Source organism: Corvus cornix, chromosome Z (assembly GCF_000738735.6).
Source record: "Corvus cornix cornix isolate S_Up_H32 chromosome Z, ASM73873v5, whole genome shotgun sequence".
NCBI lineage: Eukaryota > Metazoa > Chordata > Aves > Passeriformes > Corvidae > Corvus > Corvus cornix.
Genome location: NC_046357.1, coordinates 30,364,147 through 30,377,439, shown reverse-complemented (window position 1 = coordinate 30,377,439; position 13,293 = coordinate 30,364,147). Strand labels below are relative to the sequence as shown.

The window sequence follows — 13,293 nt, the reverse complement described above, 5'->3', positions numbered from 1 at the left end:
AAAGGTCTCTTCCAACCTTGATTCCATCATGCTATAAACTATTGAGTGGTTATGGTGTCTCTGTGCAGATGCTCAGTCAGACTGGACACACACCGCTGCAACCAGTCTAGCCAATCCTACTTTAAACTGGAGGGTTGGACTACATGGTTTTCAGAGGCCCCTTGCAACGACATCCATTCTGTGATTCTGGGATTGTAATAATCATTGTATTTCACTTTAATTTTCATAGATACAAAATCCTGTGGTCATTAGTAATTCTATAAAGAACAGCAAGTTACAGTTACATTTAGGAATGATCTTTCTAACTTGAGAATGACACAATTCAAATTAATGCAGTTTGTTTCTCAAGAACTTTAAAATTATGCTGGATGAGCTCTGTTTATACAAAGTCTCGAATGGTTTGTCCTCAGGTTTAGGTTCTGAGAATAAATTACTTATTTATAAGTAAGGTAAACAACAACAACAACAAAAAAACCCAACAAAAAACCCCAAACCAAAACAAAAATCAAAAAGGAAAAATGCATTATTGAGCCAATACAGTGCCTTGTAGTATTTATGCGCTGCTTTATACAAAGCATCCTTGTAAACACTGAAATGAAACTCCTTGGTCAGATTCAGACAAAGCATCCTTGTAAACACTGAAATGAAACTCCTTGGTCAGATTCAGATTTTGGGTTTCATTTTCTTCAGATACCAAAAGAAGTAGAATCAACATTTCTTTACATCACATTAAAAGCATTTTGGTGTTTTATAAAAAAAATCACAAAACTGCTGAGGTTGGAAGGGACCTTGCTGATTTTGAAGGAAAACACCCATCTAACAATTTTAATTACAGACATCGGACTTAGGGCTCACCTACAGAGAAGAAATAAATGACTTAAAAGTTTTGTTTTTTCGCTGATTGCAATTTATTACAAATACACATATTCACTACTTACTATGTGCCTGCTGCACATTAGAAACAAAACCATACAGAACCAAAAGTGCTTTTATTAAGTATCAGAATAAAACGTTATACACAACACAAGTCATTTAACCACAACTAGGTATAAATCCCCTTGAATAGCTGAACATACTCTTCACAAGAAGTATGTAATAGTCACAATTAGATATCGGTATCAAGGTGCTTCAAAACAAAAGCACAAGTGCTTTCAAGACTGATGTCAACTGAAACAAGATATTTGAATTTGTTTTCACCTATATGTTCTTCAGGCATACTTTGCCACAGTATTTTTTTTTTTATGATGTATGATGAACAACAAAATCCCCCAAATGCCTTTAATTATGGCATTAAAGTTATCAGGCACTAAGACAATTCAAGATACAAATTAACTGCTCCGCCAGAAGGAAATATAATGGCTTCTAGGACAGCCAGAGGTTAGATGACTTGATAAGCACAAAACTTATCCAGCTGCAGGTAAGTGTAAAAAAACAACGTCAACGTATCATGGACAGGAACTTCTACGGGGTTAGTTTCTTCTGCTGGCTTTCTGAGACTCAGAAATCTGTGGGATCCCTTAGTTATGCACAACTCAGGAGAAAGCTGAACTCCCTTACCTGATGTGGAACTCTTACACATGGCAGTCTCATACTCTGCCTGAATATGACACCATGCCTTCTGAATAACAGAAGGATGTTACATTGACAGACACAAAAAGCCTTAGAAATTCAAACATTTCAGATGAGCAGCTGCTGCAGAACAGAAAAAAACCTCACCTCTAGTCACAGAGCTCTTTTCCCTCAGAAATTATCAAAGCTAGTTGAAACTTGAATGCAAAGCCACGTGAATCCTCATTTGTCACATATATCGTTTTTTAGAATAGATATGCTAAAAGAACTTGTGTTCAGGTAGCTTGGAAGACTGCTATCACAATTGCAACTCCCATCTAAACTCACACACAGAACCACTCAAACACAGGTAGATTTCCAGCTGCTATCCCCTTTTTGTAACTATGCAGAACAGACAGTGCAACGATTGAAAAAAAAATTAAGAAAAAACAAAGAAAAGGAAACCAGCAACTTGTATGCGCATATGTTCTACTATGATGCGCCATCCAGAAATCCAGCAGTCTCCATGTCTTCCATGCCTCACATTCTCTTGCATAGAAGCACAAGTAGCTTCTATGTCTGTGTTTGGCTGCCATTTTGCTGGGCATCTGTGCACTTCTTAATCAATCATCACTGCGGTTACATGTCAAGCAGCATTTTTTCCTATAGGGTAACCCTAAACGAGAGGGAACATGCTTTTCTTTGTATCCCCTGTTTACCCAATATTTTCAATAGCAGATTTTGGAGAAAGGGTCTTGAGCTAAAACATAAATATGCCCCAGTTATGGCCAATACAGGCTTTGGTTTACATCAATATAATCCACACATGAATATAATGCGAGTCAGAGGAAATGAAGTTGCTCTTGTTAACTTCACATGCACTGTGCGGAAATTTAGGACAGTGTTTCATTTGGAGACAAACATGCCTCCTCTTCTTCTAACAATACAACCTTCCGTCTGGAGAGAGACATCACAGACTTTATGGCAGTTAAAGAAATTCTAACAAAGATGCGCAAGGCAAGAAAAGCAAATGGTATTACAATCTGCATAAGATGGAAAATTGCTGTGCTAAATTCACTTAACAAGCAAGTTAGAAAGAAGGCCCCAAGGCTTACGCAAGGGTAGAGAGCCAGCTTGGCAAACATGAAGGCATGCTCCTTGCCACCATATCTTGCAAAGGCATGCAAAGTTTCCTCTTCATTGAGAAGGGCTGTAGTCCATATGGCAAACTGAAATATGCTGGCAAAGAAAGTGATAACGCAGCTGACCTGAATGGCTTCTATTTCATTATGAGACTTTTCTGCGAATTCACTGGTCAGCTGGTAAGCTAGTGGAAGCCCACCAATGAAAGCCAATGAAAGTATGTTAAGCAGTCCCATTAATCGGGTAGCTTTTGTTACATAAAGGAAAAGTGAGTGATGGACAAACCACAGGAGACCAATTGTGACAAATGAGCCAAAGTAAGCAAGGTAGTTTGGCCCATATTCACTTAAAGCTTCAAGAAGACTGCTGTGGAACTTCTCCTCAACTTCTCTGGGATCAGGAACATTGTCTTCACTGTGGAGAGAAAAATTACTGGAGCAACACTGAACTGCTTTACTTTGAGGAAGTAGTGAACAACAAGCATCCACTCCATAGTTTTCTAATTTATAACTTAGTATTTTAAATAACACCTCTACAAAGAAATTCTATAGAAAAGGAAATCTGAATGTAAGTTGGCATTCCTTTGGGTTAATTGTCACAGTGACTAAACAGCTTTTATTGATAAAAGCCTTTCATCTGAAAACTAAGCTAAAAAGTTTTGTTCTTCAAGACTCTAGATCCCAACATGTATTACACACACTGATGATCATTACTGCTGTAACGTGAGTGTTAGAAGTATCTTTGGTTTGTGCTCTGTGTCGTTCCAGAAAATCATACTTTACAGTAACCACTGCAGATTTTAGAAGTTAAAGACCATGTTTGATTAATTTTATTTCCTCAAATATTACATACAGACAAAAGTTACTATATTTAACAAGACAAAGTGTAAAAATCAGCACAAAGCCTTACCATATATCCAAAATGAGCAGGGTTGCTACAATGGCATAGACTCCATCACTGAATGCTTCTACCCGTTCCTTACTCAGAGGCTCACTGAGGTAAAAACTGAAGGTTTCCATGCTATGATGTTCCTCCTCTTCACTTCTCTGACCTGGTAACAAATCCAGAGGCTTAATAATGAGAAGAAGTATAAAACAAGGTAGTTCAACAACCTACTGTGACCCCCCCTTTTTCCCCATTGCCAAATATTTTCTTTAGAAAAAAGAATGCCTGTCATCCACAAATGTCAGTCACTCCACTTTTTTGGCCTATGTGCCTCTTCCTGAAGTTTATGTTTCTTTCAAGGAAAGTGCTTCAGGAACAAAAAAAAATCCCTGTCCTTTAAACCATATGGCAAACCATTATCACCACGTGAATAATGATTCAAAGCTGTAATTGAACAAAACAAATCAGATGCTGTGCCTCAGAAAGCCCTAACAGCTGTAGGGCCTCTATGCCAGCTCAGAGAACTTACACTACATGGCAGAAAAAATCCTGTCTTGAGTGTGAGGCTGAACTGGGATATCAAATGACCTGATTTAAAATAACACAAGCCTTTTGTCAAAAGGTGTAGCTTTTATAGTAAATGTCAAATACATCTCTTAAGACTGAACTCAGAACTGCCTAGCTAGCCAAAATACACTGCTTTGTGTGTATAGACTGGACAAAGAAAAAGGTTAAGGTTCCACAGGAACGCAAAGCAGGTGTAACGACAAGAAACTAAATAAAGCAGTAAATCAGCCATCTGACAGGGTGAGAGGTACAGACATGACATGACCACAAACCACAGTGGCCCCATTGCAATAAGCACACTCAATATTTGTATGTGCTTATTCTCAGGCTCTGAGAACTCTCTGGCTTCATCCTTTCAGAGCATTTCTGCCTCCCTACTATTGCTACCACATGAGGGAGTCAAGAGTATGCTCCCGTTTGCACTGTAGACAGACAGACTTGTACTAATCTGAACAGCAGCACCAGAAACACAAAGGTGTTATTCTTCTGACTCAGCTCAGGAGTGTCAGTTCCAAAGACATTATCTGTTCAGTGGTTTTGTGGTCCCTCTCAGAGGGACACTGCACCTTTTGGCCAAGTAGGTTACATGATATCCCCTTCTCCTTTTATTTTGGCAAAGGCAACCTCTTTCTCAGCAGGATTTAAGCGAAGTTCAGGTTGTTGGTACGGTTGTGCAATTGTTAGTCCTGACACAAGGAGGGCAGAAAGCACGTGAGGGAAGGAAGCATGGATTTAGGCTAACTTAAGACATGTGTTAAGGCACCTCTTTAGACCACAGCAGTTAGATTACTGAGATGTAATACCCTGAACAGTTAACTATTGTGACGAAGTTTGATTTACAGCTGCAGCGCTTGCTGGTTTGAAAATGTGTGACTATTCAGCATTGCAGAGAAGTGATAACGGCACAGAGCTTGCTTCCTTATGTTCTTCCATCTCCATGCTCTCTCTTGAGGAGGGAAAAGGGATAGATGGCCTGCAGCCATCATCCATATAGCTCTGTGTGTCTGCATGCACTTGTATTATCAGGACAAACCAGGAAGGTTTCGCACAGGGAAATGATCTTTAAATGTGTTGTGCCTTGCACAAATCACATCATAATGATGGAAAACCACGGAGCAAGGGAGACACTGTTCAGAAGCACATCAACAAACCCTAAAATCACTATGTTCTGAGACTGAAAATGAAAGCAGAACTAAAATTACTTCATTCTGGGCTGTATGCATAACATGTTGACAACCTAATCTGAACATATGCCTAGGAGTTTTGTTACTCACCAAGAACTTTGGTTTTACACCATGTAATTAATCGAGTGAGATGCGGAAAAACAATTACGAGTCCAAGAAGTACGTAAGACTGTTGGAAAAGAAGATGAACAGTTTAAATATAGTTATCAAAATACAAATTACCTTCCAACTTTAGTATGAAAATAACTGTCAATCTTAGATCTAGTGACATTGAGAAAAACAAATCTTGACTTTCAAAAAGAAAAAACGGCTCAGCTGCAATGCACATGCACCTCCTGAATACTGCATGTGGAACCAAGCACTGCTTTTTCCTACCTAATTTAGTACCAGTAATAAAGAAAGCTAAAACAAACATTACAAAACAATTCTGCTAACAAAAAGTGTAGGAATAACTGCTTTAGAAGCTAAAGAATTATCCCAAATGATCCTTATGGGTCCTTCCAATTAATGATATCCTAAGAATCTACTGTTTGTGTCACAAAAACACATTGGTGGGTCCTAAGTGGTTCACAGGCTTTGTACAGGTCTAAGCACACACAGGAGCAACTTGGAGACTAATTTCACTGTTGTTAATATTAAAACAAACAACCAAATTACAGTGAACAGAGTGAGGAAGAAGAAAACATACTTTCAGATAAAACTAGATTTTTTCACCTTTGGACTCCTAAATGCTCCTTTCATCAACAGCAACCTGATTTCTCACAAATTTGGGGATTTTTTTAAATACTGCTAATTCCTGTGGAATCTTCCTCAAAATTCAGTTAAATCCATCTTTTCCTAAAGAACATGAGGAATGGAAGCTCAGGATACATTGAAAAAACTAGCTTTCAGTTCCAAATAGGGGTTCCAAAAAAGACTTAAAGCTATTAATAAGGAGGAGCACCTCATTGACCTTAATTAAAGATGGAAGAGAAAAAGGCTGTGTAAAAGCAGGCCGTGGCCAAAACTACTTGTTTTGAGATGCAGGTTGTCTAACCGGTCTCCTTACTCTATTTGCTCTTACACCCTGAGTTAGTGCAGCAATTGCATTCACTTCTCTTCAGTTTGTGCAATGTGGTGTTTATTTCGTGCACTTTCCATATTATCTCAACTACTTCTGATGCGTAAGATACTAAGGTAGAATTGAGAAGACTTTACTAAAACGAAAAAAGCAGGCATAGCAAGTAATATTGTAGCAGAATATTATTTTTAAATGATACAAATTCATGGATCAAGTTACAGGTTGATACATGTGATTAAAAACATTCAATGCAAAATAGCAGTCATGATTACAACACCACAGAACGGGCAACTGAGAAAGTCTGCATAAGTAATGCAGACATCATTATTTTCATACACAGTCCTAAAGACAACTAATACAAACTGCTGCATCAAAGTTTTCAGTTAACTGGGAGAACTTACCAAAGGAATAAAGAAAAAAGAAAAGATGGCTGCTAAAAAGCATAAAACTGGTCCTCTTAGAATAATCTTTAAGATATGACGTTTATAGAAATCCTGATTTTCGGACTCCTGTATCTGTTGATTCAGTAAGTGTGGGTGATAGAATCCATATGCTACTATCACAGCCTGCAAGGAAAAGAGCATTACTGAAATTATTACATATAAGTATATGCAGCATTTCAAATATAAGACATAGAACTATAAATCAACAAATTCCAAAACACTTCCAAACTTATTCTTCACTTCCATATCAAAGGCTGGTCCTAGAAACTCTGAGATTTGACAACATGCTGCATGTCAAGATTTTAATCTCCTCTGCAGAGCCTGTCATGACCTTTGATCCTTGATGAAGAGGAATGAAAATCGCTGTAATAAGGAACTGAAAGTGACAAAGCACTGCACCAGGAGGAAGAGTGCTGCTGGACTTCAGGCTGAAAGTCTGTGTTCCCTCACCCACTGCTGCACAGCTCAGAAATACCTCGGCAGGAAAACTCAATTGTTCTTTCCCCACGGCATTTCTACAACGAGTGGGAAAGGAATTCTGTGAACTTTGAGATCAGCATGAAACAGCTTCACATGACTGAACTTTCATCTTACATACCGGCACTGTATTATCATAACGGGCACAACATTGAAGAAGAATGCTATACAAACAACACATTTAGCAATTTATGCCCCTCACTAAGAAACTTAATTTCAGTTCTACACAAGAAAGTCTATTTAAAAGTGAAAATGTAAATGGATAGCTCCAATACCTGTATAAGGCCAATGACAACAGCACAGACACTGAACAGGAAGATGCCAAAAGGTACCCCTGGAAAGGAGGCCATTAAGGAAAACTGGAAAAAAATGCAACAAGATCAAATATTTAATTAAGAAGTGATGTAGGAATAGCAGTAAACAAACAGAAGCACTCTTCATTCAATAGTGAAACTCATATATCTAAGTAATAATTTGTATTTCACCATAATTCCATTAAATGCAATTTCTACCAACTAATATCCCAACCAAAAGCATCTGGAGAGATGGTTTTGCTCTGACATTGATAGTGCTAAACCTTAACCACTCTGGCACTGTGCCTGCATAGTAATTACAGACTGGCTTGTACCCGAGTGTAAAGTTTAACTGGCTTTGGTCAACATGTCATAGCTGTGAAAATTCTTGATATTAGGATACCTTTTTGAATCTTTTATTTTGTCTATCTCCATGGCTCCCTGTTGTATTAATTTCTGCAGCTTCTTTAGGGGAGGATAAAAAAAAAAAGAAAAGCAGAGTGTAGTAGTAAAGTAACATTGACAGCTTTCCAAAAATTATTTCAGCTTCAAGACAAAATGAAAAGTATGTTCTCTTGCTGCTAAAGATCATTTTACTGCCCACAGCCTTATTTTTTGCAGACTAAATGTAGGACATATATATCCATAGAGAAACAGGTGCCTGTCTTACACATACAACAGTCAAGATGCATTTTAAGCAACTGTTTTGTTCTGTTAATATAGCATTCAGTTAATATATATTCAGCAAATATTCCTTTGAGGTCATCTGACCAAAAATTGTGCAGATTTTAAACATGAACTATCAGCTGCCAGAATCAACCTTGCGGAGCAAGTCAGAAGTGATACCACAAACTTGGTCTAAATTACAAAAGGAAAATGTCCTGCCATATATGGAGGAGTTTGAAACACAGTTTTATTTATCTTGCCAAAATTCTCATCAGATAACTTGGTTGCTTTTTTAAAAGAAATCACGGGAATTTTTTTACCATGAGGGTGGTGAAACATTGGCACAGGTTGCCCAGTCCCTGGAGACAGACAAGGTGAGGTTGGATGGGGCTTTGAGCAACCTCATCTAGTTGAAGATGTTCCTGATCTTTGCAGGGGTTGGACTACATGACCTTTAATGGCCCCTCCCAATCCAAACTGTTCTATGATTCTATGATACTGTGACTTCCCATGACTGTAATTTTTGTTCCAGTCATGGAAAATGGAACAAATTTTCTGCCCATTTTCTGCCAGGTCTAAAACATGCAATATTTGAAGGTTATAAAATAGGTTAATGAATTTTAAAGAAGAAACACTTGACTATGATAATGGATTCAGGGTTTACACTATAACAACATTTTCCTGGGTTTCTGAATACTTTGGTAAAGTCTTTCCAAATAAATAAAGAAACAAACACTTTAATTTAAACATATGACAGATTTTAGAAAATTACTTACTGTATATGGCAAGAAGGTTATGATCATCATACAAGCCTAAAATAGAAAAAAAGCATATTGAAACACTATGTATTTTCTGGACACATCTTCAATGAGGGTATTGCTTGCTTTGTATTTTACAAAGAGATCAAATGCTTGCGCTGCATAATGAAAACCACCCACATTTCTGAAGTTACTGAGTTTTGACTAAAACAAATGGCTAGTTTTGTACACATCTTCCATGTTCTCTATCCGAATTGTACACGCTTATTTTAGAAAACATTGCAGTTTTTTACCAATACCGCAGGTAAAAGTTTTGCTATGGTTTTTAAGAGACTTCTCTCTAAAGTAGCAATGCTAAATGTACCACACCTTCTAAATAGGTGTTTCTGATTTGTCAAGAACATTAATATGTGATCCCAAAGACTTCATATCTAAAAAAGCAAAATTAAAAAAACCCAACCAACCAAACAAAAGCGTAAAGAAATGCATTGCTTTGAAAGCTACATTAGGTAAGAATTAGATGTCTTAGGATATTCTTTTAAAAGAATTTCCTCTAATGTTATCTCATGGAGCTCCAACCGTGCTCCATGAGTAACAAAATTAAATTATCTGTGTGGTTGCATACTTTCAGAGAACAGAGTTTTAAACAACATAGCAAAATACTCAGTTCCCTCAGATGGACTTCAGACTAACCTGCTGCAGAGCTTCTATTGGCTTACAGTAAAACATTTTTAAGTTAAACGCAAGCTACTTATGAATCAGTCATAACTGATTGGAACTAAAGATCTTTGTATTTTCCTGACTTGGAAATATGACAGAGTTACTCTATTTAAAGTAGAAACTTTTGGATATTCACAGACACACTTAAGAAAAAGTGACCTGTATCTGCTAGGTTAAACATCCAGCCTGTCTGACATGACTTACCAGATTTAGAAGAGCCAGGACATCATCTATATGCTCTATCACCTGAAACAACCTGGCAAGGCAAGGCAAGGTAAGGTTATTATGAACAAGCCAACTCACAAAATATATTTTACAACACTACATATGAATTGTACATTTCTCATAGTGTAGGGGAACCCAATTTCCTTTGCTCCGGAATTAATACAAGTGCTCCAGGTGCTACCAAAACTCATGTAGCTCAAATACAAAAGTAATTTCTTAGAAAAATATGAAAAGTGAGATACAATCAAGTCACTCATGAAGCAGTTATCAAGAACCTTGTTTCTATTTGAACGGCAGAGTATCTTCAAAATATTGTAAATTTCAAAATTCAAACAAAAACTGCCCTGGTTCCAGTATGATACCTACATGCCAATTTCTTTTTAACCACCAAGACACGGCAGGTGGGGATGTCCACAGCTCTATAAAATTCAGAATCTGCAACATTACAATTGATTTTGTGACAAGTACTTCTGAGGACAGAGAGATGAGTTTTGCCCAGCTGGTACTATATCAGTTCCTTTGTTGTGGAGTATGCAAGTTACAAATTCCTGTTTTTTCAGCATAATTAGAAGTCTAATTCCATCTAGACTTTGAAGTAAAATGAAAAGTAACTCAAAAAGCTATATAATTCTTGTGTTTCTCTGTATCACCATGGCAGTGGTGTAAGAGTAGCTATTCACTGGTAAGAGTAACATTTCTTTACAATGATTTTCTAATATTATTCAACAAAAGACATTTCACAAGTCTGGCAGCAAGACAGAAATGTATCAGAGACATGGTTATCTCCTGCACTTTCTAACTTTTAACTTTAGATTTAAACACTGTGATCCTACCTTACATGAGCTGCCCATGCCACTGTGACTATTAAAAAGGTCATCAAGTAGACTGCAATTTTTGCTAGAAGAAGTTGCTGAACACTTTCACCTAATTTCTGAAACAGAAAGTGACACCCAAGGAAACAAAATTTAAATGTTATATTACAAAATCATTACCAACATCTGCAAAAGAGATGTACAGTAATGTAATCTATTTTTTTAAAATGTCTCCCAAGAATGCAGTTCCCATTCAACAATCTCTTTAGTACATTGCAGAGAAACCAGTTTATTAGGAACTTGTTAAGTAGGCTGAAATATGGCATGTGATATGCCAACACATCTCTTCAATCTGTAAAAGGGCTTCCCAATGCTCTGTTCACCTTGTGATTCATCTCTCATCACCGTTACTTTAATAATGCGTTTCAGAGAACTGGATACAACACGCCCCTTTTACTTTCACAGCACTGACTTCTGCACTAGAAGCCGCACACAGGTTTTTGTGTAATGATTGTTAACAAGGAGAAAGGAGAGGGCTTAACCTCACCGAATTTTGCACATTTTACCACCAGAATGGCTTAAACAGACTCATGTAGTATATTTGCTGTGTTACAGATCTTATCTGAGCTCCTTGAATTAAGACTTAGGTCTGTTTGAGAGTAGAAAAACAAATCATGATTAAAAAAACCCATCTGTAAACATTCTCAAATTATTAATGTTTCCTAAAATTCCTGGGTATTTTCAGTATTATTTCCTACAGTCTTCTTTTTCAATCTCTGCTCATTCAAATTACATTTATTATGAACCTAACTTTAAAACTAGCATTCATATTGTGGTATAGAAGTGGCTTCACTAAGTGATGGTTTATTACCAGGAAGACCAGATGCTTTCTGAAAGATGTTTTGGTCAGATGGGCAATTCATTCTTCATAGAAAAGTAACTACATATAATCTATGGCCTATAACATATAGCTCATTCTGGCTTTATGTCAAAACATGTGCAGATAACACAAATATTCATCTTCAAGTTTTACACTCAAAGTTCACCAGTTCCTTGCCCTATACAAAATTCTGTTAGGTTTAATGTTCCTTAATGGTTTCTGCTTTTTAAAGCCTGTTACTTGAAATGAAGCAGGCGTGCTGAACGAGGCTGTCACATCTACTTGCGAGGACTCAAGAAACAACAAAAGCCACGTGATACCTGGTCAGGATGTATTTTTGTGTGAGCCACCGGCAAAATCTGAAATAACAAAATGTTTATTAGCACATGACGTTCTTTTCCTTGTTGAGCACTTCCCTAAAACCACACAACCCTCAGGTGCCCGCGGATGGCGTAGCCAGGAGCTACGCTCTGCAAGTCACAGCCGGTCTTGAGCCGTGGCCCGGCCCCGCCCGGCCCGGCACGGCCGGCACTGCAGACACTGCCCCGGGACAGTCGCCGACATGTCGCGACAGCGGGGCCGGGCGGCACGGGCGGTCGCGGCCCCGCGGGAGCGCGGGGCGGGCCGGACAGGCACGGGCGCTACCCGGAAACCCAGGACCAGTCGCGGCTGCCCCAGGCTTCTCCCTCCCTCTCTCCCTCCCGCCGCCGGGCGCTCACCATCACGGTAGCGATGATGGAGAGCAGCGCGTCACTGTAGGCCAGCAGCCGGTGCGATGTCTGCGTGCTGCTGCCCGGCTCCGGCCCCAGCCCCAGGCCGCGCTCCGGCGCCGCAACTCGCGGAGCCGACATGGCCCCGCTGCGCTCAGCGGCGGCGGGGGCGGCGCTTCCCCTCGCCCTCAGAGGGGCGGGAGCCGCCCGGTGGCCCTGGGAGGCAGGGGAACGCTGCTCTGGGAAACAATGGGATAGATGTCCCTGAACCGCGGTGACGCTGGGCGTCCAGCGCCTGAAGCACCCAGCCCCTCTGATCTCCCAGGACCAGCTGAAAAACCAGGGGGTTTATCTTCTGCCATATTCTATATTCTTCACAGTGTACTCAGAAAGATTGACTTTTCTTTTGCATGTATTTTTTTTTTCCTTTTACGTTTAAGGTTGGAATTGGAGTATACCCTACTAAGGAGTATCTGTTGAATGAGAATGTTGTATGAGATACAATCACAGAATAGGTAAGGTTAGAAGGGGTCACTGGAGGATACCTAGTCCAACCTCTCTGCTCCAGCAGGGTCCCCTACAGTATGTTGCTTAGAACTGTGTCCATATGGCTTATTAATATCTCCAGAGAAGGAGACTCCGCAACCTCTCTGGAAAACCTGTTCCAGTGCACAGTCACCTGCACGGTAAAGGAGTTCTTGCTCATGTTCAAGTGGAACTTCCTGCACATCAGTTTCTGCCCATTGCATCTTGTCCTATTGCTAAACACCAAGAAGAGCCTGGCCATCCTCTGACATCCTCCCTTCAGATATTTCTATGCAATGGTAAGATCCTCTGTCAATCTTCACTTTTCCAGGCGGAAGAGACTCAGCTCCCTCAACCTTTCCTTATAAGAGAGATGCTCCAGGCCTCTCATCATCTT

At 39.2% G+C, this 13,293-nt stretch overlaps 1 protein-coding gene across 1 annotated transcript; it reads right to left on the bottom strand.

Annotated features, from left to right (window-relative positions):
* Positions 1-970: 970 nt before the first annotated feature.
* Positions 971-12,550, bottom strand: TMEM175 (transmembrane protein 175). The gene is made up of 10 exons (XM_039567304.1): positions 12,381-12,550; positions 11,982-12,020; positions 10,803-10,900; positions 9,949-10,000; positions 9,043-9,078; positions 7,583-7,666; positions 6,789-6,953; positions 5,418-5,496; positions 3,601-3,742; positions 971-3,105 (listed from the first exon to the last, which is right to left on the bottom strand). The coding sequence occupies exons 1-10, from the start codon at positions 12,510-12,512 to the stop codon at positions 2,442-2,444; spliced, it is 1,491 nt and encodes a 496-aa protein (XP_039423238.1). The 5' UTR covers positions 12,513-12,550; the 3' UTR covers positions 971-2,441.
* Positions 12,551-13,293: the final 743 nt, after the last annotated feature.